At 40.1% G+C, this 24,945-nt stretch overlaps 2 protein-coding genes across 4 annotated transcripts; one reads left to right on the top strand and one right to left on the bottom strand.

Annotated features, from left to right (window-relative positions):
- The first annotated feature begins 25 nt into the window (after positions 1–25).
- On the top strand, positions 26–3,192 carry LOC306709942 (uncharacterized protein). Of its 3 annotated transcripts, XM_079178264.1 has the most exons (8): positions 26–55; positions 308–353; positions 935–1,164; positions 1,251–1,402; positions 1,556–1,747; positions 1,846–1,935; positions 2,762–2,909; positions 3,068–3,192. In XM_079178264.1, the coding sequence occupies exons 4-8, from the start codon at positions 1,261–1,263 to the stop codon at positions 3,174–3,176; spliced, it is 681 nt and encodes a 226-aa protein (XP_079034390.1). In that variant the 5' UTR covers positions 26–55; positions 308–353; positions 935–1,164; positions 1,251–1,260; the 3' UTR covers positions 3,177–3,192. The 3 variants fall into 3 exon arrangements, with proteins under 3 accessions (XP_079034390.1, XP_079034392.1, XP_079034391.1); XM_079178266.1 differs by having other exon boundaries at positions 935–1,402; XM_079178265.1 differs by lacking the exons at positions 26–55; positions 308–353 and having other exon boundaries at positions 792–1,164.
- Positions 3,193–6,124: 2,932 nt separating this feature from the next.
- On the bottom strand, positions 6,125–17,836 carry mrtfbb (myocardin related transcription factor Bb; the record flags this gene model as incomplete). The annotated part of the gene is made up of 14 exons (XM_079178263.1): positions 6,125–6,603; positions 6,703–6,763; positions 6,858–6,983; positions 7,134–7,244; positions 7,763–8,638; positions 8,719–8,854; positions 9,197–9,444; positions 10,395–10,526; positions 10,948–11,123; positions 11,831–11,992; positions 12,238–12,313; positions 12,397–12,452; positions 14,313–14,378; positions 17,740–17,836. The coding sequence occupies 14 exons, from the start codon at positions 17,834–17,836 to the stop codon at positions 6,140–6,142; spliced, it is 2,787 nt and encodes a 928-aa protein (XP_079034389.1). The 3' UTR covers positions 6,125–6,139.
- Between the last annotated feature and the right edge of the window lie 7,109 nt (positions 17,837–24,945).

Raw genomic sequence — 24,945 nt, 5'->3', positions numbered from 1 at the left:
ACCTCGTTTGAATGTTAGCTGCACAGGATACACTTGGAGCAGCCGAGTATATACGGTAATACACATCGTTTCTCTTTGACATAATGTATTTAATACAGTTTAAATGGGACCTAATGGAGTCAGTAGTTTAGATGTTTGAGTAATGTTTTTTGACTTAAGTTAGTTGTGAGCTTGAGATTTGTGTTACATGTTAATTTGACAACTAATTTCAGCATTTTCTCATTTTATCTAGTCTAAATTATTATTGTTGGTGCTTTTGCTCACTCAAACCAGAATGAGTTTAATGGATTTCTTTATTTTCCCAAAGCTCTCTTTACCGTTTATTATTTATTATTTTTGGAGGAAAAGCAGAGGTAAGTTTCATTACCAACCATCTTAAAATGCATTTTTAAAGCATGGATTTAATGTAAGACTTGATATAAATATGGTAAAGGTGGAGTGGACAGTGAGTGAGCATTTATTTTCTCAGGCAACCTTTGATGGCAATAACTAGTTTGTTTATTGTAAATGTGTCCTTTAGTGCAACACTGTTGACCACCCACTCACTATTTTATCAAAATACTTGTTCAGCCATAAATGGATAACACGGCAGGCATCACTACATTGAGTCTTTTCATTACATACTGTTGGTCTGCCATCTTTTTTTTAAACCATGAAACTTGTCTCTGGTTCATTTTACACAAAGGGGGAGAAGTATACAAATGATAGATTCACCTAAATAGATTAAACAATTTATGAAAATGTGTCTTTATTTTGAGAAGATGTAACAGAAAAATGTGGTCACATATGAATATGACTTTGGTAGTAACTATTCTCTCTCACTATAAAACATTTTTCGTTTTCATTTTATGTCGGTACGTATGTGTTATTTTTTTATTTACTTTGTTTTTGTGTTTATTCAGGGAGTTACACTGAGTAAGCTTCTCATTTACAGGAACACCTTGATCACATTCACACAGACATTCGCATCTGGAAGCTGCACATGTAACCAGTCTGAGCTGCTGGCAACCGAGTAGCTCCTCTAAAGCGGTTAGGGTATAGGGCCTTGCTCAAGAGCACCTGTGGTTTCTTCAGATTTATCCTGCCAGTCCGGAGATTAAACCAACGACCTCAAGGTTGTTTCACAAGCTCCCTTCTCTAACCTTTACACTACCAGTTGCCCAAGTATGAAACATTTTTCACACTAAACAAGCATATACATTCAACCAAATATCAAACCTAAAAAAAATCCAACAACTCCGTCTTTTCAGCATTTCTACCATGACTTCTTCAGAGAGCGACCTTAAAGACATATTGACCGAGTTGAACCATCTTTCACTCGAGAGACAACGACTTATAGAAAGCAGAAAAATCCAGTGCATATTTCAGGAGATGAGGAATCGTGCAGAATTTGGACAAACAGGTGATGTATGACAGAGCATTAAAGACATTCCAAAACAGTAATGAGACAGATATTTACATCATGAAAATAAAGTGGATATCTCAAGTCTTTTGCATATTATATTTTGCTGCTGTTGTCTTAGTTATATGAGTATGTTGCTTTTTGTTTTACCAGAGGGGGCAGCCTCAAATCTGTACGAGATTGACAACATTGATGACAAACTGAAACAACTGACAGAAAGGAAGGCAGAGCTCCAAATAAGCCACGAGAACATCCTAAATGGCAAAGACATGAAGAATGTCAAGAAAGCTGAGTCCAAAGACATGATGAATGGCAAGAAAGCTGAGTCCAAAGACATGATGAATGGCAAGAAAGCTGAATCCAAATTTAGTGGCAGCATGTCATTACTTCACTACTCTTTATCAATATTTTGGTTTTGTAACAACCCTATTCTTCTTTGTTAGAGGTTAGCATCTCCTCCCGTCAGATTGTGCCTGATGTTCCTGTTCCTCGCGCCGATATTTTCCATGTTGAGGGTCCACCTAATATCCCTGGTGAGTCATTGATGCACAAATGCTTATTTTGACTTTTGTCTTCAAATAGTATGTTCTGCAGCCAGTCACACTTGTTGACGTCACATCTAGTGACAAACCTTTCACCCTACTTTTGTCCTTCATCAATGCAACATATTTTTAGCTTCATATGTGCAAACACTTTTTGCACAGATCAAGTTCCTCAGTTATGCCCCATTAGAGTTTGTATTCATATTCTTTCCTCTAAAAAAAATAATCTCACCTTTGCAAACCTTTGGCCCTTGAAATTCAGTGGTGGAAAAAGTATACAAAATATACTTCAATCTCCAAGAGTAAAGGTAGTCATTAGAATCATATATATTATATTACTGAATACTAGTTATTGATGCGTTCATGTGTACATCACTTTAATATTACAGCTGGTGGGGCTAATTTTAATTACTATTACAACTACTACTAATGATAATAATAATAATATATTGGAATTCATTTCTAGATGTATTTGTTGTATTAATCATCTAAATCTGCACAGTAAAAAGTAACTTTAGTAGTCAAATATTTGCCTCCAAAATGTAGTGGGGTAGAAGTATAAAGTAGCATAAAATAGAAAGTACAAGTACCTCAAAATTTAACTTAAGTATAGTACTTGAGTAATTGCATTTAGTTACATTCCACCAATGCTGAAATTGTGAAATGTTTTGAATCACAATTTATGTTGGCAACACTAACTGTTTGTACTTCTTTTATTCCAAGTGCCTGTTTTTACAAAATATTTCCTCCTAGAAGTTTTAGAGAGGTTTCGAGTGTTTTCTTGGGAAAAACTAACATGAAATCTTCCCGTTAACAGCCCCTACGGTGATTCTGGACGCGGAAAAACTTCCACCATGTCCATACAGGACGCAGTGTCCTGAGTGTAAGCAGTTCATAATGACAGAGACTTTTGCTTCCGTCAGCAGTGTCACCTGGATGATGTGCTTCATGATAGCTTCGATTGGGTAGGAAAATATTTCCTCCATCTCGGTACAATATTTGCATGAGAATATAATCACACCTTGGTGTGCCGGTTTCTATTTTTGCAGCTGTTTTTCTATGATCACAGGCATACGTTTCCTGGTGTCAACATTTTAATTTGTTCCTGTTACTTCTTTTGCAGCTGTGTGGCTGGTTGTTGCCTCATTCCCTTCTGCCTGGATAAGTTCAAATCTATCACACACAGATGTCCTAGGTGTCGAACGCCAATCATAACTATAAAAAAGCTCTGAGAGAAAAGCAGCTGGTGGAAACTTGAAGCTCAGACTAGAAGAGCATCAGACATCGGCCGAGTAGTATTTCCACAGCATGGATCCCCTGCAGAGTTGACCCGTTTGCATTAACTATCATCATAACCCCTGAATATCAATGGTTGAGGGATAAGGTTTGTCAATAATCACTTTGGTTTTAATGGAGCATGTGGTGTTGACTAATGCAGTCTGCCTGCATGTAGATGTATATTATTGAACAATTTTAAGACATTTGTATCAAATTTACTTTCACTGATTAGAAAATCTGATCAATAGGAATGTAAATATACTGCAGTATTTACAGTAGTAGTAAAATTCACAATTCGTGATATTGGGCTCATTCATGGGGTTTAATCTTTAAAGCAAGACAAGGACATTGGTAACATGCACTATGGGTAGAGTGGGAAGCAATATGAGAGGCTGAATCTCCTGAAGGATGAAGATCCAGATCCAACACATCTGGAATGAGACACCAAGAGCCAGCTGAGAGACAGAGATTGGTCCTCTGGATGGCCGATGGTCCAGCGCAGAGGAGCCTTAGTGAAATTTAAAGGATTTAAAGGCCTTACCAGAGTCAGACAGTCTGTGGTCAGCAGGAAAGTAAATTCCAGAGGAAGGAAACATAATAGGAAAAGGCCCTGTGGCCAGCTGACTTCTTTTTAACTCTGGAGACAGACAGGAGCCCTATATTCTGAAAGTGCAGAGCAAGGGATGGAGATCAGAAAGGTTGGACATGAAAGGGCATCAGAGGCACCTTAAAGTCTGATTAATGGTTTGGGAGCTAATGGTTGGAAGCTTAATTTGGTGTAATGTGTAAGTTCCACCTAAAATTCTAGCCGCTTGTCTTTAAGAAAAAGCATGTGGCAGGCCAGACAATACATTACAATAATCAAGTCTGGATGTAACAAAGGAATTCATCAGACATAACAGAATTTTAGCCATGATGCAAAGGTGAACAAATTGTGTCGTTGATTTCTTTAATGTCAAACTTTGATAAATGAAGTTACTGTTACTGTACTTGATCAAACTGTTGTCTATGTCAAGCTGGGCCAGCATCTCAGTTTTAACAGAATGCGCAACATCCAGACAAGCACACCTCTTAAATTATTATTTGGGAATGACAACCTGCTTTTACAGGCCCATACAGCTAAGTATCATGAGCAAAGCAGTGGAATAAATTTGGCTTAGAGGTCAAATATAAAGAGAGAAAAGCAGAGGGCCAAAATCAGAGCCCTGAGATAAACCATAATTAACATCAGAAACATGTAGATGTAGTATTGCTATAGGAATCACAGTGTGTTCCCGCAGATAAGTAAGACTTTAACTTTAAGTCGTTAACAATATTCAGCATTGTATTTCCCAGAAATGTCTTCTAAAGGGTTACATTTGGATTGTCAAATGAAGCAGTAATGTGCTGAAAGTAAAACTAATACAAATGACAAATACAATCCTCTCCTTTTTAAACAATCCCCTCAGCATTTAGATGAGTTTGTCAGCAATGCTCCATATAACCTGCAGAGGCAGACAATAGAGCCCTAATAATACAGCACAGTGCCCAGAAACTATCCTGCTGTGGTTCATCATGTTGTGTATGGTGGTTTCTTTGACACTGAATTATATTTTCATCATACCAGAAGTCGTTATTTGCAATTTGCTAAAAGAATAGAATACCAGTCAGACCACAGTCTTTGCTTGCTCAAGCTGAATAGATTTGGATGTGGCCAGCAGATGTCGCTACAATACAAATCAACTCTAATGCATTCATGTTATTTCAGTTGGAAGGGATCAGTGGTTCATATTGATGGATGTTGTTATTTTTCTGTAAGATGTGTCTGTACAGTATGTCTGTTGCACACAGAGATTGGGGTCTGGTATGTGCTGCCATGCTTACACCTCTTGAATAAACTGCCTAAACAAAAAACAAGAATAATTTAATATTTTGTAACCCTTCAAGAGTCTTTGAATGATGTTCCAAGAACTATTTTATCATTATTCATTTGGAAACAGCCTTAACAGAGCACAGCGGATGACCTTTGTGATTAGTTGCCCTTACCTGTATTCTACTTTTCAAGCTGATAGGACTATTGGATTTACAAACGCATGTGCAGTATGTTTTACATAGTGTAAAGATGCATACTGGAGATCCAGAAGTGAAGATTTGGCTGATCAGGTAGAAATCTTGTCAGAACTGGAGATGGAGCAATTTTGAGTGTTGAGTATTTTGTAGTAAATACTTGTTTGGTCAAGCTAATTTGACACAGTGGTAACTCAGTGGTCTCATATTATATCACTATCATATTCACGTTCTCAATTCAATCAAACATCTGATTTATGCTTCACAATTTACATATACACAGGGAACATTCACCATATGTGTGTTAATCTCTTTTGATAGTGATAATCATTCCGAGTCAGGGTGGAATGAACTGCATAATAGCGCCCAGCTAAATGTAGTGTTAGTCCATTAGTTCTTAAACCAGCATTAGGACATTTTCCTGCTCTTACTAAGGCCAATATAACACTGTACATTCATTATAATTAGAAGACAAAGAGAAGGCAATAACGTGAGAACATATTGATAGCAAAATTGTGGCATAAATTAAGATTGTAATTGTAAAGGCAACTTAAACTGTCTGCTCAATCTGTCAGTGCCAGTCCCCCTGTCTCCCTGTACAATCAAAGGGTTTGAAGACCTCAAAGGAAGCAATGCAGGAATTTCTAAAGTGACGCAGCACAAATAGATTATTACTGAGCTAATGTACACGGCCAAAACAGAGCTGTGGCAGCTCGGTTTTGTTTTTGTTTGGCCAGAAAACAAAACAGAGCTGCCACAACCTCTAAAAAACCCTATTTTTCCACATAGGAAATAAATGCAGCCTCCCTTGCATAAAAAGTATGTTTATCTGAACCTGTCTGATGGGTGTACGGATTTTCCTTGACAGCAGTCAGTCCCAGTTCAAGTGCAGTTCATGTGTGTCCAGGAAGTCAGAGGAGAAGACGCCCACTGGCGCTGACATGTCTAAAGAGTTCACCCCCTCTGCTGGCACAGACAGGGTAAGGTCCAGCCAATCCATATTGTCCATGTTGGTGCCGTGCAAGTTCAAAGTAGAGGGTGATGTGTTTTCATTTAAGTATCCCTCCATGGTAACCACAAGCGAGTGTCGCTCCTCTATCAGCTTCAGTGTCTGTGGCTTGGTGTGAGCACCCGGGAGGGTTTCCAGCTGGTTGCTAGAGGTTAGAGCAGCCAAGCTGGGCGAGGGATTGAGCTGTGCTGCAGGCAGCTGGGCCACTTGGATGACGGGTGGAGGGCGCGATAAAACCGTGTTGATGGGAAGGGTGGTTACACTGGCTGTCACAGGGAGAGGCTTGTCCAGACTGGGAGGATCCTGTCTGATGATGGGTGAGATCTCTAAAACACAAGTTCAGTGTGAGAATCCCATAATCATAAATACTTTACATCTTATTTTACCAGAGCCCCCCAAAAAAGAAAAGTTGCAGTATTTCTCACCACCACTCTCGATTAACACATCAAACAAGTCATCCATCTGCTGGCTAGCAGCAGTGGGACCCTGCAGAGAAACCAGAATGACCATTTAATGTTTGAGTGGCTATAGTAACAATTTAAAACAATATACTGTACTTAAGAGTGTATTTATTTGTCACCTGAACAGTTGTTCGCATGCTGCGTGTCTGTTTAACTGCATCCTCATAGCGGGGTGGGTCTTTACACTTTGACACATGGTTTGTGAATTTTGGCAAGATCACAGTTGGCTGCCTGGTACAGGGAGCCTGTTTAACAGGAAAAGACAACGGTCCTTTACATCAAATTAAAAAACATCGGGGTACCAATAAGTAAATAAACCAGGTGACAGGACTTTGGAAAACAGCAGTTATAAAGTGCTTTAGATAAAAAGAAAAAGAGCATGAGAGACTAAGGACCTTATTTGTTGGATCTTTAGGACCAGGTTGGCTAGAGGAGGCTCCCACAGGACATCCACTCACTGGGAATGTGTTGAGTAAGCTTTGTGCTGTACGACCCATCCTCCATGTCTGCAGAGACATTTAAACAGGTCAGCATGGAGACATCATTTAATAATGCATTAATGGCATCACAGAATAGGAGAGCACCACATATCTTTGTGGAACCTAAATAAAGATACCTCTGCACTCCCTGCTTTAGCTCATGACTGTTCTCGTTTAGCATTTAGTTGTGGTTTCTGTTGCTAATTCTGGCTGGTTGTATGTTGGCTCAGAGCAGAGGGACGACAGAGCGCAGTCAGGGCACTACCGTCAACATTCACTCAATGCCTGCTCTAGTAACCCAAGTTTCCACAAGCCTTCTTTTGATGTGAATAGGGAAGGATTTTACCACGCAGCTGAGGCCTGTTATTACTGTGGCAACAGAGAGGCGTTACCCATGATAGAGCATCAACAATGTAAAAAAAAAAACCCTGTGCTGTGTGATTAGCTGGTGCCATCGAAAACTATCAGGAAATCACAACTGATAGTGATGACATATAAAGAGATGAACCATGGCAGCCTGTGCAATCATTAGTGTGTTTTCTTACCTTTGTCAGTGGCTGAATCTGAGTGCTGCATTGCTGTTGTAATGCTGCTGAGGCCTCTATTTTCTGTGGCACCTGTCCAGAGGTCTGGATGAGACCTGGGGCTACGCTGCTAACAGTAGTGTGTAATTTAATGCCGCTGGCAGGGAGCTGGATAGTCACGGCTGAGGCAGGACGACATGCAGATTGGAGGATCCGAGCTCCAGCCTCGACTGGCTGCAAGGTTTTAGGCTGCTTGAAAGTCTGGTCGCTGATGATGAACTGATTTTGAGGAGCCACCTGCTCTTGTTTGACCAACACTGGCAGACCAGGAGAACCGCAAGACGCTGAGCAGTTTGATAAGGTCCTGTTTTCCTCTTTGACCTGGATGGGAGCAAGAGGTATGAGCTGAGCTGGAGAATCTGCTTGCTGACTCCTCTTCTCCACCTCCAGCTGCATCTTCAGCTCTTCCACCAGCCTGTGCTCCTGCTCCAGCTTCCTCATCAGCTCCTCAATCTGACGCTCCTTATCGTGGAGACGTTGGTCCTTCTCAGAGTCCTTCTCATAGGACCTTGTCTCTGTGGGACACTCTTCCCGTGGAGGTCTCTGTGGGGAGTTCCCACAGGGAGCGGTGTGAGTTGGAGACAGAGCTTCTGAGAGCTTGGTGGGGCTGTCTGCTATACTACTGTCCTCTATGCCCAGACTGGACACCTTAGAGGCTATAGGGGACACAGGCGGGGTTAACTTTTTGTTGTCAGACTGTGAGGCTGATGTCTCACTGACAGCAGCAATCTGACTGTTCGAGTTTTCCTGGTACAACTTTAGCCTCTCTATCAGATCTGTCTTAGTCCCAGAAACAGGCAAAGATCTGAGTTTTAGTTCCATTTTCAGCTCAGCAACCTGTAAAGATAACAGATTATCAGCTGCAATATGCATGAGGTGCCGATAGTCAAGACTGTGTGCAGGCAGCAATGTGTCACCTTCATCTCATCCAGATTAGCTGGTAAATGATCCGGTTTGAAGTTTGTCTGAGTGTGGCGGGGTTGTACAGGGGTAGACGTAGCGTTTCTACTCAGAACAACACTGGAACAGCTGGTTTGTACCTCAGTTGTTGGTCTGTTGTAATAAGACCAGAAGAAAAAAAGGGAGTACAGATTAGAGAGGAAAGCTAAATGTTTATACATTTTTCACAATCAACAGCTTCTGTGTAGGAAGCTGTTGGCAGGACATGTAAAGTATTTGAGACAAACAGCAGCCGTGGCTAAACAGTTATTACTTTCTGTAAAACCAGGTATAGACTTTTGACTCGGTTTGTTGAAAAACAATATTCAAATAAGTTAACTCTTTAAAAAAGCAATATTTGTTCTTTAAAGTCATTTATCGACGTATACGCATAAAGGCAAACTTTGTGGGTAAGCCATATCCCATCTATGTTTGTGCTTATAAATGGAGCCATACTTGGGTGGGGCAGGCAGGGCGGCCTGGAAGCTGTACTGCTGCTGCTGCTGGTTCAAGATCTGAATCTGCAGGAATTGCTGCTGCTGCTGCAGGAGACGGGCATAAGCTGAGTCCATCAGCACTTCATTGAGCTCCTGCTTCTGGTCTGGGGGGATGTACTGATGGTACTTTAACTTTTTTACCCGTGGTTTGGGCTCTTTGCTCTTTTTGCTGCGACTTCTATCGCTGGGTAGCTTGGGCAGGCTTTGCTGCAGAACACAACATAGAAAAGGGGCATGTAAAAGCTGAGAGGACCATCTGGAGGATATATTTATTCCTGTGATTGATCTCAGTCCAATTTTATCAGGGAATACAGTTAGCATTGCCAGTACCAACACTACAAGTCTTGGAACTGATACTGGGTTTTGTATATTGAAGCATTAAGGTAGAACATTGTTCTGACACCCGATGAAAACCTCAGGATGAGGAAACGGGTAGTGGAAATGTGACCTTTATTGTTTTACCACCTGCAGTTACAGGATACACATGAAAACGGTTTGGCTTAAGAGCAGCAGGTTCTAGCTATGAAACCAGAAACTCAAGCTGGGTGAAGCAAGCGGACACCCTCCAATTTGTCAAACTCATTCTCCTATTGTATTCCAAGGAGAGAGTTCATCTTATGCTCCGAGAGGATAATTGGATTATGATAAACGCAAAGTTATTGCTTCACACACGTCCTTTCATTTTTGTCTTACATTTCACACAGCCTGAATGAGGAAGGCCAGCCAGTCATTTGACCCTAATTGAGGACAAACTGTGGCTGGAACACATTTCAACCCAATGAATTTAAACTCTGTTGTTCTTTGAACTGCGTTTAACTTGGCTGAATGCTGACTCTCAGTTCATTCTAAAACTGATATGACTTTTAGTATGACAAAACACAGACTCTGTGTCTTCTGACATTGCATCCTTCATCTCATTTCCAAAAGCAGCAAAAAAGAAAACAAAAACAAAGTCCATAAATCAGAGAGATGAAGGGCTCAGTACCAGAGGTCAGTTTCATGTCAGTTGGTTGTAAACATTGGGAGACTGTAAGTGAATACTCTGCTTCAATGAAGTCATCCTCTAAAAAAAGCACTACTCCTAACAATAAGTTTAAGAAGACATTGAAATTACTTTGGTCAAATACGGAGCTGTTAAAAAAACAGTTGAAGCCAACCTTCACAAGAAGTGGTCCCGGTGTGATACTGGGGACAACAGTAGAGATTGGCTGAAGTGTAGACGCTTGTTGTTTGCTTTGTTGCTCACTGACTACATCTGATGTGGACTGTGAGTTAGGTGGTGGGGAGTGCTAAGAAAAGCAGAGACAGAGAGAAACCACATGATCCGTTCAGTAAGAACAGTCAAGCCACTATGCCTGTTAATCATCATCCCATGCAAGAAAAGAAAAACCCCTCAACTGGAACCAAAAATAGCACTTATCAAACATCTAAATATGTTAAATAAATACAAAATGTTTCTACAAATGATAAATATATTATTAGTAAAGTGTATATGCATACAGTAAATAAACTTAAATTACATCTAAAAATATTCACGAATTAAAAACACGACCAGTGTCCAAACAAACACAACTTTCTTGGCTTTATTTAAAGAATTATATACATTTAAGCCTCTGCTGCATTATAGAACTTTTCAAAAAAGGCTGGTTTGTCTGCTGACATTACCAGTTTATGTTTTATAAATTGTAGTGGTTCAAGATATTGGTGTACCTGTATGGGAGAGTTTAAGTAAGAGGAAGTAGAAGTGGCCTCAGTCCCGCCAGACTCCCGTTGAGAGGTGGAGCTGGGAGATTTTTGGCTGGCAGGCCGTTGTGATGATAAGGCATTACTGCTGTCCTCGTCAAAGTTAAAAATGTCTGATGGCTTAGAACTGTTTGCCTCACCACCTGTTGGCCCAACATCAAAACATAAGCAAGTACAGTTTATTATACTTAAAGGATAAATCAAAACTAAAGGATAACTTGAGTTATCAGTTATACTACAAAGTAAGGAAGCCATCAATTTAATGAGCACATGACAGTACAGGAGTCTGGCCCTCTTCAGCTTCATCTGTGTGGCCTGCAGGGAAGGTTCAGCCTGCTCTGTGATGCTGTATTTGGTACTGAAGAAAATGTGCTGATGCTAAGCATGTCTAATTTTTACCAAGTTCCACCATCTTAGTTTAGCATGTTAACTTGCTAATTCACACTAAACACAAATTACAGCTGAGGCTAATGGGAATGTAATGTGTTTGGAGGCTGTGACCACACACCAATGTATGTACCTGATAATGGCATTGGTGCCTGGGAGTCTGGAGATAACCAAACTCCCATTACAATTCATCCTTAGAGCGAAATCATCTGTACCAAATTGAATAGCCGTCCATTCAATGCTTGTCCTGATATTTCACAGATATTTTCCACAGGTGCAATTACAACAATTATGGCTAAAACATGTGCCTGATGTGCTGCAATGCAGGTTTGAGTTCATTCTCTGGCTGTCACTGTAAGAGGTGAACAGTTAGTGGTGAACGAAGCACTAAAATGGGCTAAAACTAAATGTTTCTCTCTGGTCTTCTGAAAGTGAGGATATAAGGGCATTGATGAGTATCTACCATCGATGTCTTCTTCGACACCAGAGTCCACAGGCAGGATGTTCTTCTCCACCAGCTCCATGGGTCCAGGCCGCTGGGCGATCTTCTCATTGAGATCATCAGCCAGTCTGGCCCTCTTTAGCTTCATCTGTGTGGCCTGCAGGGAGGGTTCAGCCTGCGTCTCTGATAAATACACACAGGATCATTAGCTGTGATATGACCAGGAACAGTCAGACTCTTAACTGCTTTGTCAGGATGAGTCACTGCAGGCTCAGCCAGACCTCACATACTTCTGTCAACCTTAAAGACATTTATCTGGTTCCAACTTTGTAAAACAAATTCAAAGTGAGATTGGATGAATAAGCACCATATTCATCTCTGTTATCTAGAAGCCATTACCAAGTAAGAACACACAGGAGGAAGATTACCTTGTAGGATGTGCATACGGACCAACTCGGAGCGCTCAGGTCTGCTGCAGAGTTTGTGCTTTAAGAAGCTTCCAGTCTGTTAAAAAGACAATTTAATTAAATATATATTTGGGGGCATCATTTAGATTTAGATGATTAGTGTGATGATATTTGTCCTACCCTGGCTCTCTCCAGGCTGCGAATCTGCTCATGAAAGGCAGCAGGTGTTTTCAGAGCTGTGAGAAGGTGAATCAAAAAAATTCATAACTTTTCTCGGTCAATAAACTGTATTTCCACACACGAGCATACTGTTCCTTCCATTTTAAAATAATAGATTATTGATTTTAGGTCTCCTTCCAACTATTTCAAAAAGGCCTTTTTCTTTTGCAGTTATGACAGAGTAACTTTAATTCGTAAACAACTTACTGATAAGATCCCCAAAACAACAGAAAGGATAATGTAACAACAGTGGAATAATGTAAACTACACAATAGTTCTACTGTAAACATTCTTTGTAATGGACTAATGGAAGCAGTTTAAACGTATAAAGTTGCTTCATAAAAAGTATAACAAGGCTACACCCTGTAGAGACTGAAGACACTGTAATGTAAGTTATCACAGTGTCCCTGAAATCCTCGACACCCAGCAGCCAATAGTTTCACAACATGAAAGTTGACAATGCACAAAATGAACTTTAGAACAGTGTAAATGTGCCTGAAGTTCAAAATGAATAAAGTTGTTATATAAATATGCATGATTTATGTCAAATTATGTACAAATCTATCAAAGCTGCATACACAGTAGTGAGCTCTAACATGTTGGAATTGTTCTCCCGGATATCACAACAATCACTTTTCACACTGACTTGAGTACATTGTAATCCATCGTTCATATAATTATTTTCATGTTTTTTGCCTTTGTCGTTCTGCATGAGTGTGATATTAATAAACAGGACCTCATGGGAGTCAAACAGGAAGTACCAGCTTTACTGACTCAAGCAGAGAGATTGTTGCAGAAAGTTAATCTTTGATCTCGCAGAATAAACTTATCCTGCTTTAAGCGAGGTCTGGCACACTGAGTAGTCACTTCTGCTATGACGAGAGCTGTTTGGTTTAAGGACTCACTGGCCAGGGGGTGCTGAGGAGTGTGTCAGAGGAGCAAAGTAAAACATTCCTGCTCGTCACCTAAACCTCACCGCATACCTACCATGAGCCTGTAAGTGTGGGAGCAGCATAGTGCTTTCGTAGAGAAAAATGGCCTGGGAGGTTTGTGTGCAGGCCACGCTTGGCCAGGCCAAGGACCTCCACTGAAGGCTCAGTCGCTGACTCCTGTGGCTGTGTGGAGCCAGAGAGGAGCTGAAAGCCTGACTGCAGGAGGCAAACAGGATAATGAGAAAGAGCTTTGTCTTTTTCTCTTTCTAGGTTTCCAGCTATCAGCACGATTCTGTCACATATTCAGCTCATCTTTTATTAGGTGTAGTACAGGGACTGAGTGTGCTCCACTTTTGTCACATCAAAGGAGGGATGGTATAAAGTAGGAGCGAGTTCTTTCTGATATATGCCTTATCCCTGTTAAATCTTTGAGTCATTTTCATCATTGTCTATGTTTACATGAGTACAGTTACGCTTCTATTAGCAACCGTCTGAGTAGGACAATACACTTCATACTGTCTAAATAAAGCAATTGATTTATGTGGAGACACACACTATGTTATTAAGCCATTAACACAATTCTATAACATAAAACTCCCCATTATAAAGTTGTTCTATGTGCAAAGATTGCAGATGTCATCTTTTTAACCTTAAAAGATCAGTATGAGCTCCAACATCATTACCGTAACTACAAGTAAAGCAGGAGTACTGTGCATGTTGCTATGAATACACTTAAAACACGTAATTGCATAATCACAAATAACAGCAGGATGCCTGAGACACAGAAAATAACCCAAGTAATAAGGAAATTAGAGGATAATTATGAGATACAACAGGACATATTGGTTACTTTCTTCTTGTATTTCTTTAAGTGCTTGTCAATTAGTTTAGATTTTTTCAAAGCATAGGTTGAGGGTTTTGTTATTGTGTGATGTGAATACTTACGCGGCATGATGCCTTGCTCCACAAGCTGCTTCCGAGTTCTCCTCTGTTGCAAACAGAGCTGAAGGACTGTGAGAGTGCAGAGACACAGAGGTCAAAGTTGAACTTTTACCATTCAGAGCCAAGTCCGACGAGTCATCTAACAACCCTCTCTAGCTTTAAATGTGAAACAGGCCAGACTTCAAATAAAACAAAGTACTTATTATTTCTCAATCAATACGCTACCTCAAGGCCCAACAGTAAACCATGTTCACCACCACAGACATCCTATTCCCTTCCTGTATGGTTTTAACTAGGGTTATTAAGAATACCACAAGTTGCTCTTGAACAGTTCACCCTGATTGGCCAAGAGCCTTCCCAACGAGAGTCGATATCTCTGTGTGGATGCAAATACATAGAGGAGTCAAACAAAGTAACTACAGTACAGACTACAAAAGGATAAAAAAGGGATTAATGTCAGGGCTGCAGTCACAATAATGAGCAACACTGGAGATGCTCATGACACCAGCAAAAGCCAAGTCATGTGTATTTAATAAATAGCTTTCTAAATGTAATTTTGCATTGGGTGGAAAGCAGTGATCAGTTATGTTATTGTGGAATATCAAAGACATGACTATCTTCCAGCAGAAATTGTTGAGTCTTGCATGCAGGCGCCCCATACACTTGGAAGCTCCTCCGTGTTATTTCAATATAAACTGTAGTAAGATCCCAGTTTAAACATTTATAAACAAGTGAGCGTGTACATGGTATTTCAGTAAAAACTGTTTGTATAGAAAGGTAACGGGTGATGGTGACAAATGAGGCAGCGGTGTAAGGTACATGAGACCCTTGTTGTCATCACTGTAGTGAAGAGACGGTGTCTCGTCACTACAGTGAGGACAAGCCAGCTTAGAGCTACTCAGTGGCTCAGAGGGAAAAGCTACTCCCACTCACGCACAAACACACATGCACACACACACAGACTTGCTCTACTCTCCTGGGAAAGGCGTCTGAACAAGCCTCTGTGACTCACTCTAGCAAAAATAAACTGGGCAGCTGTGAGAACAAGGCCTGGGAATCAGGAAATTTAGGGGTAGTTAAGGGGGTGGGGTCTCTGGTTGAATGCAGAGCCGAGGGGACGTTCACGGGCTTCCACTGGTGGGCAAGGGAACACAAAGTGACAAGTGCCGAGGCAAAGGGTGGGAGGCAGAGTCTACTCTCACAGCAGCCCATCAACTTTGGGGAAGAGAACACAGTGTGCCTGCTCCGCCTGCTGTGTTTCCTATTACAAACCCAGGCCAGGGGGGTTATGGTCAGTCTGAGACAGATCATACCAGGAGATTGTTAAAAAATTGCCATTGGTTTGTCTCACTATTTATATCCACTGTGACTTGGAAAGAAATGCCACAGGCAAGACAATGTATGAGTGCATATTGCTGCATATCAATACCATCAAAAGCTGCCTTCAGGGCCACAAGAAAATAAAGAGTTTGATCCGAGCATCACTATGGGGGTACACCTCATGCCCAGGGTGCTCCTCACTTCTTGTATTCAACCTGAACCCTGGCTAACCTTTCCATGATGCAAACTGGCTCTGCTCTCCTGCTCACCAGCAGAGCGTAAACAGAGGTTGTGGAGAAACAGAGAGAGGGCTCTGCTGAAATCCCCGTCTACTGATGTAATCGCTAATCTCAGACCCATGTTGTTCTCAGCAAATCATCCCTGGAGGACTCCCATCAGAACTTTTATTTTATTTGACTTTCCTGTTGCTTTTTTTTAGAAACAGAACAAATAATAATAAAACGGTTTATCTGTGCAAAGAGTACCGGAAGCCAAAAACAAAGTGGTTTGGAAACAGACTGACACTGGGTTATGTTGACATTAGTGTGACTATAAACAAGACACCATTTTGGCAAAGAGGCATCTATAACCAGAGATAGACTAAACCATGACTGTACAGATTACATTGGTTTATCAAAAAGTAATTTGTGTGTGCGGTGGCCTATTTAGATGCATTTTCCTATGATGATTTCTAAAATAAAGTCTATCTGAATTCAACTGAATTGATAAACATTGTCTTGTATTGTAAGAAATTGGAAACAATGAAGTATTGTATATTCAGCTAGTGATTATTTAAAAAGTCTATAAACATATTAGCTGACATGTTCTAAAATTAAACTATATCATGACTCATTTTATCATAAATCACTTCAACAAAGTAGAAATGTATCAGCAAGGCTTAAACAGTGTGAATCAGATGATTGTTGATAATGAGAATGCATAGAAGACAAATAAGGCTGCTGAACTTTAACTATTTCTTACTTGAAAATGAATGCCTGAATAAAACACTGATGGGTAGTCAGTGGCTTTCTTAATTTAAGAATATTTGTAAGCACATCACAGAAATACGTTATTTTCCCAAAACAAAAAGGGCCTAAAATGAAGCCAGACTCAAAGAGATGAAAAACATTAGTTTCCTTCCCCATGAGTGGGCGTGTCCTCCAAGTCTGTGTTGGCAAACTGGTCTGGGTCTGGTTAATAAATAGTTATCTTTAGTCAGGTCATGAATAATAATTTAATGAAATGGAATATATGTTAAACCTGCAAATCTTGCATAATGGCTCTGACAGAATGGAATTAAAATGTTTGTTTACTTCTTGCATGCCATACATATTCAGTATTATACACATTTGCCAGTAGATTGTTATGTTATCCATCTTCTTAGTCTGTCTCAAAATGAACTCTCAAGAACCTGCTTAATTGGTAAATATTTAGATTAAATGTGACTTCACAGAAGTTACAATAAGAAAACCATAATCTTAAATAAATATAGAACTTAAACACCAGTAACATTGGTTATCATTCAAAGACAGCTTTGTGTTGTATTTAAAACAAAAATAGAAGTTAGGTTAACCCTAACTCAAGGCCTGGTCTAATCAAAAGGAAATTGCTGGAGATGAATGCAAACAAGGAAAATTAAAAACATGCAAATAATGGTCAGAATCTTGATCAGAAGCATATCTGGTTATGGCACTTCATCTGAATGAAGCTCTTTGTGTGAACTTACATAACAGGAGTGACTTTGTGCTTGTATGATGTGACAGAAAACCATATTAGTGTCTCAACAGAGTGCCAATATAAACATAGGCAGTAAAAACTGAGTATTCCCTCTCTCACAGTCCGTGACTTCTAAAGTAACTTTGATTTATGATTCATGAGAACACAATAGTCTCTTCTGTAAGAACGATGCTTGGCATGAATCATTGTGATGAGCTTTACTGTTGCCCTGTCATTTCCTGTTGGGGCTGCAGCTACGTCACTACAACCCCCCCTGTCAGTACTGCCAGCATCAGTAAATATTAGTAAAAAAAACTTCTAGTATATTTTACGGAGACATACAAATAAAACAATGAACTGCATGCAGGTTAGACAATGACAAAAGAAAAATCACCTGATTTAAATTTACCCCTGCAGATGGAAGGGGCCTCCACATCAAGGCAGGCCATAGAGGACAGTGGTTTGCTTGTCGGCCAGGTCTGGAGTCCCATGGAGTGATGAGGCTAGGGGAGATCGAGGGAGTCAGGGAGAGTAGACTTGGAGCGAACGACAGCTGGCTCTCAGAGCTGCTACCAGTCCCTCCTCTCAGGCTCTGTGCTGGCCTCAGTGGAGAAAATGTGTGTGTGTGAGAGAGAGAGAGAGTGAGAGAGAGAGAGAGAGAGTGAGAGAGAGAGTGAGTGTGTGTGCTCAGTCAATGTCAGGAGGAGGGAACACAGCACTGCTCATGTTAACCCTCGCTAGGTCATTCTGCTCTACTCACAGGGCTCATCATACTACAGCACAAAACCCCGGGGAACTTTTGATATTCCTTTTTGCATAATCAGCAGGGGACCAAAACAACCAGTACATATTTGATCAAAACAAGCCGTTTTTTGAGTGGGACTATCTCCATGAGAAACAGCATGAGTGTTCTTTTCTCCAGAAACGTTTTGTAGCACTAAATAACAATGACACGAATAAACACACTGGGTCCACAGGGAAATGGAAGCTTATCTTTAAACATTTTTTTAATGATTAGTTAGGAGTTAACTGAGTCTATAACTTATAATAATTCCCAGCAACTCCAACTTGTAAGCGACTATATATTAAAAACATGTGATGAGATTACATTAAAATAAACAGCTGAAGTGTGTAAACATTCAAAGAGGGGGCAAAGAGCAGCCAATGCTTAGTCGTGGCTTACAATGGTGGTTAGATTCCATCCATGACTACAAAATGCACGAACAGGAAGTGAGATAAAAAGGGAATTTCACTAATTGTGGTGCGTTCTGTGTGTCTCAGTGGATCCAGGAAGGCTGGGTAAAAAATATGTCAATGCTAAAGAGCAGGCATCTGATCTCACAGAGGGTCTGATGTCAAGGGGAAGCTGCAGAGAATCAGGATGCTATCAGTCCTCAGGCTGTTCCTGCGATATGACGAGGCAGGACAATGCATGCTGACCGGGGAGGATCAGACCACTTTGTTCCAGATTAACAATCAAGAAATATGCATGTCAAACAGCATGGGACAGGGTAAATATGGAGTTGATAAAGTAAATGGGACTGGTACAGTCAGACACAATATGTTATGACAGCTCACTGCTGAGATTAAATAATAGTGAACAAGACCATCAAAAATATGGGAGAGTCGCTGGAGCATTTGGTGTGTGGAAAGACTTCTTTCTGCATGTCACATCGTCCATAAATACACGCCATTCTTTCAAATTCCCATTTCCAAAGTTTCAGAAACAAAACAACAGACTTCATGAATGCCTTACACCTGTTTTTTCCACAATCAAAACATCTCTCCTGCATTAATGACAGCTGTGGCCTCTCAAATTCCCATCCCAGTCCAGAACGAGTGCCGTTTCACAACTTAAGTAACCATTTAAAAGTCTAATTTATCACCTTGAACTTGTATTATTACAAGATGTTTTTCATTCACACAAAAATATATTAAAAAAAACAAAACAAAAAAAACTCTAGACCGTATGCAGGACACTTGGAATTTAACATCTTTTTTAGCACCCCAACAATAGCACGACATTGATGATGATCACACAGTATTACATCCATCATGCTTCCCACCTGCCAGCTGTTTTCCATTCACTTAACACTTTATAATTACTAAGTTATGGAGCGAATCAACTTAACAGTTGCAGTCACTAAGCAGTGTTTGATTTATGTTGCAAGTTTATGTTGAAGAAAGATAATATTCTATAACTTAGCAACAAATCACATCACTGTTTGAAACGTCCCAACAAGTATAAGAAGCTCAAGGGTGCTTCCACACATGTAACTCTGTTCATTCTGTCGGGACCAAGGAAAAGTCATCAACCAAACCAAGGGCTGTAAACACACATACTTTAAATTGTGTTTCATCACAACTGAAGTACAGAAAAGTCTGTTAACTATTGCAGAAATTAAGGACAACATATTTTCCATCTGGAAACTTGTGAGTCATGCTTGTTCAGCTTTACCCAGACTACATTTATGCTTTATTAAGTGATTGGAGCACACATATTCTACACCATAATCACTATCAACATTTTAAAGAAATGATGCCACTAGTTCTTCAGAATGTTTCCCCACACTTCCTGTCTTACTTACAGTAGACTGCATTTCTACATCCCTCTAACACACACAATTGATCCCCCCTATTCCACAACTATTCCCTTCTTCCAGTGAACCTACATATTTGTACCAGAAGACACCTATTATTTTATTTGATACCCGATGTGTACAAAGCAACACTTTGTTTTACCAAAAAGGGAACTGTGAATTTACGGGATGAAAACAATTCACAACTCACTCTGAATAAGTTAATGAATTGATTTAAAAGTCTCAGCTTTGTGAATTTTACATTATTAATAATTAATTGTAATTCATCATATGTCCTGTTTAAGAGTGATCGGTTCTAGAAAGCGCAGTGTGAATTTTTTTGTCAGTCAAAAAAAGAAAAGTTATAAATATTTGTAACATTGAATCAAAATTAAAATATTTTAATGATGCAATAATGCAAAATAGCACTGCTGTAAACATGTAATAAATCCATGTTCCCAAGGAAAATCTTTGATCTCAGTAACAATTTAAGCTGTGATTACGTGTTTGCTTCCAAAGGCAATTTGCTCTAAATTCCTGACGTCATTACACAAACAAATCACTTCGCACATCGTTTGTTTTCCCAGAGTGTTCTTGCTCTTAAATGGTCAACATACTAGTATGTGTTACCAAACTCTGATGTTTTGGTCACTGATTCATTCCTGTGTAGGTCAGCTCACCGATCTTGCAGTCCTTGAGGCAGCAGAGGCTGTAGGGACAGATCTTCTGGTTGTGCAGGAGGAGTGAGACTCTTAGGTGTCAGTGAAACTTGACTCCTGATCATCCTAAAGGTGTTATTCTGCAGGGGCTGCAAACATCAATATCATTTATTTATACTGCATCATGTGTTTGCTTATCTATGCATGAGTGATGGGGAGTTTAGTAAAAATGAAAACATGGATATTAATTGCACACATAAAGTAGTGTATGAAAAACCAAAGTCATTAAATTCTCAAGTTACTATAAATTGACCGTTGACCTGAGAGATTTTTGTCTTTTTTTACTTTTGCCATATACTATGTCAATTACTCAAATGTATGTACTGTATAATATTACTTAGACTAGCTTATTTTGTGTTCATGTGAAAAACTGCAGAGTGACAGTGGGATGAGTAATTTCTGTGACACAGAGCCAAACATTGCACAACTTCATTCTGGGCCTCCCCGTCTAGATGAGAATCTCTGTAATTAGGAGCTGCACATTCCCCAAGGGTGGTCAACGCCATTCTCATCTGTCCCATTACCACAGCACAATTTTTCAATGAGGAACCAGCTGCGTTACATGGTTCCAAACTAACGTTTGGTAGTAAAAAGGTGATGCAGTAGAATGCATGACCCATGGCATTGGGGAGCAAAAACCTAAAAATGAGGAAAAGGGGCTCTAATGTTGGTGTACAATTGGAGGGCAATTATGAGCCTTGAATCTCAGCTGAATAATACCAGGTCTCAATGTGCTGTCCATGTTAAATCCATACTCGCTTTCCCAATGCCTCTCAACATCAAAGCTGTTATACCAGGGCCTACAAAAAATATGGATTACTGTATGATTACCAGGTGGGTGTCCATTTATTTCACTCCGGGTAAAGAATAACTGCAACAATTTTATTTACTACTCTACATCCTTGTTTCATCTTATACACAATATTAAGTAAAGTAGCACTCAAAGTCATGACAGGACCATGCCAAGAGAAATAATACAGCAAATATCCATAAAAGTTTGCACAAATTAGTTCGGTTCCAGATCTTCCAAATGAGCCAAATAATACAATTGCAGGAACATTACTATTCATTCTACTTTACATTTTATGTGGAAAAAAACCATCAACACTTCTGGCCTGAAGGTTTTTTGAGCAAAACTGTTGTTTTTTCCACATAAAAAGAAGACGTTAAGCGGTATGCTCCAGTGATTCTTTTAGATTTAAGTTGCTCTTTATATCCATAAAGATAAAGCTGTTTTTCAGAGCACACATAGTTCACTCGTTCCTGCGAGATGGAGAGGATTTCTTGTGATCTAGCTTGATATGTATGTTTAATTTGTCTGCTCCATGATTTTACAAGGCTAACAAATACAGTATATAGGTTCTTAAGAAGAGTGAACGCTGGTCTGTCTGATCATCCATTGATCAGGGAGGTTGCGTTATTGTCACCTGGACACGCTTAGGATCTAATTAGATTTAAACTATCTGTAACTGACTTTAGCAATGTGGAGTCAACAGGATACAACTTTTATTAGCTGTGTCTGTGTGTTGTTAAACTGCTTCAATTTCTGGACTCTGTCACACCTTTGATTATACTGAAGGCATGTCACGTATGTCATGACAGCCCACTGAAATAGAAGTGATTGTTGCAGAATGTTTCCTTTCTTTAGTGAATGATAACAAGTACAGCGAAGGACAAACAAATGGCCATTATTATCGATCTATTTTTTTTTTTACCAGTAATGCAGATAGTTTGTGCTTCTGTGCTGTCATACTGTTGTCCTGTTGAGAAAGTGCACTCCAGCCCCATCACTGTGATCCCAACAATCTCATTAGACTCCTGACCCTCGGTGCCAGAGTATTCTTCAGAGCCAAAATCAACACTTTCTTTTTCACTGATAAAGTTTCTTTGAACATCAAAGCACGTATTAACATCAAGCCCCATGTGGGGGCTTCACATACTTAGATCTACGAAAACATGCTCAGCTTCTTTTTGCTCACAGTACAGTACAGTGTCATGGTCAAACGAGATTTTGTGACAAACACTGATGTTAACTTTCATCACATAAGAACAACAACATTAAAAGGTAGAAAAACCACTCTTGAAGGATCATGAGCTGGTTCCAAACCACCAGGCTTTGGGAGTAACCCTGTCCTGTTTGGATGGTTCCTGCTGATGGGCACACTGTAATCAAGTTCAGGTGCAGTGATGAGGGAGTCATCAATACTGCCCCTTTCAGCTCACATATTTCCTATAAACCCAGACTGTGTTTCATTCCTTGTGGATTTTCTTTGGGGTGGTTCCAGAAAGAGTCCCAGGGAAGGTCTGGATAAGATGCACATTTGGAGTAATTTAGGTGCAGGTATGCAAAGCAGACAGCTCCTTCCATAACACACAGCTCATTTATGGCCCACTCTGAGCCAAGACGTTAGAATGAATAAATTCTGAAGCGCATTGTTGAGCATGTGCTTCTACACCAAAGACAGATGTTCAGTTTAATCAAACTATTAATCTGTTAATCAAACTAGTTCCCAAAGTATCAGGTGTTGGGCTGTACAGCACTGATTGCAAGGTTATAAAACACTGACATTTCAAGCCTTAGTGTGGAGTTCTTTATCATGGTAAGCTAAAGTCTGGGTGGCTGCCATGGCATTATCTTTAGTAAAAGGCATTACGTGTATCATATGACACCTGGACGTAAATTTAGTCAAAGACAATAATGATGAGGTTGCAGTTCAAAATGTTAAGAATGCCGGCTGGCGAACGAAAATCAGCCTGTAAATGGACATAAAAAGAACATGATATAAAATCATAATTATGAGCATTTTCAATGATGTTGAGAGAGATTGCATGTGTTGAGACTTTGCAGTAAATGTGGCTATTCATTTTCACAGGGGAGTCTCCATAGCACCCGTTAACATCCCATCCCATGGAGGCCTCTGCAGATGGTGGGAAAGCCAGAGGGAAATCCCCGTAGGCCTCAAGTTTTCTTTGAAGCTGCGCTACATGCAGCTGCTACGGGAGGCTAAATAAAGACAGGCCTGTGGCAGCTTGGGCCATGTTAACATCATCACCAAAAACAACTAATTGCACACACTTACCAAAAAGTAAATATGCTCACAGCTGCAAAGGCAAACTGTAATTACATTTAAGCATGCGCATCAACCCACTAACATCCACATATCATTTGTATTTGCTCTTTTGGATGAACCATGGGTTTTTCCATGAAATCCCCAAAACACAGGCTGTATTGCACCATTGTGTTTTAGTCATAGTTATGGTAAATCAGTCAGGCAATATAACTGAGTCATGTCACAACTTCAGATGGACACATTTATTTCATTATTTTGGCATTTTAATGAGTAACATCCCATAATATCTACTTGAGGTTGATTTCTCAACAATTCTCTTCTCTTTCATTCTTTCACAGTCAAATAGACAAAGGTGATTAAACCTCAAGGATTTTATCTCCTCAGTCATCATAAAGTTCATCTGGCTTCGTGTTGCAACATGAGGACAATAAAAGATAATAGCCGTTTTAAAATGGGTTGATGGGAGACTAAATTGGAAGGCATCATAACAAAGCATTTGTTGAGAGTGATGTGCACGCAGCTATAAATAATAGAATAGGGAAATGCTTTAAAAAAAGAGGTACAAAAGAACCTTGTTATGAAGAAACATGTCCACATTGACCAGTGGTTAACTCAACACTATAAAGCAGGCGCAGACTATGCTGCTAAAAATAGCTGATCGTATAGCCAGAACAAGCAACTGGATGAGGGGGAAAAAAAGATCTTTTCCGTTTCTGTGTGTGTGTCTGGGGTAACGGTCTCTCCCCACAATCTGGACATCATGTAAGAAAACAAAATGTTACAACTACAGCGAAGGACGGGCTACTCCTTTACACTTCCCCTCCAACATTCCCTGATTTCAACAACCATACCTTTCCCATAAGTCTAATTAACCCTCGAGTGGCCCTCCCCTCTCTCCTCCCCGGTGGACCCGGCCAGCAGTCTGCTTGGCGGGGGGTCGGGTAAGGGTCGACCACAGACAGAAATAACCTCTTGTTTTCTAACTGGCATGCTGCGACTCGTGGTGTTGTCCTGGGAGCCAGAGAGGGCCTCTGTGTTTTTATCGAGTAACATAGTGGACCCTGAAACCAATACTATGAGTGGCAGCCTCAAGAAAACAGAAACTCTTACAATTGTATTAAGGCTGCTTTGAGTCAAAACAAGCCCACATCCTCTCTGAATAATCATGTTTCATACTGCACAGACTTAGTTGTCTTTATTATCTGTTCATATCTGATGAGTGCAAAGGGAA

The sequence above is a fragment of the Pholis gunnellus genome (assembly GCF_910591455.1).
Source record: "Pholis gunnellus genome assembly, chromosome: 17".
In the NCBI taxonomy this organism is placed as follows: Eukaryota; Metazoa; Chordata; class Actinopteri; order Perciformes; family Pholidae; genus Pholis; species Pholis gunnellus.
Note: the sequence above shows the minus strand (reverse complement) of the source record. Positions and strands in the feature narration are given on the sequence as shown.

Coding starts and splice junctions, on each gene's coding strand:
- LOC306709942 (XM_079178264.1), top strand. CDS start 1,261: ATGACTTCTTCAGAGAGCGACCTTAAAGACATATTGACCGAGTTGAAC. Junction 1,936..2,761: donor GGGTCCACCTAATATCCCTG/GTGAGTCATTGA, acceptor TCCCGTTAACAG/CCCCTACGGTGATTCTGGAC. Junction 2,910..3,067: donor TTCATGATAGCTTCGATTGG/GTAGGAAAATAT, acceptor CTTCTTTTGCAG/CTGTGTGGCTGGTTGTTGCC.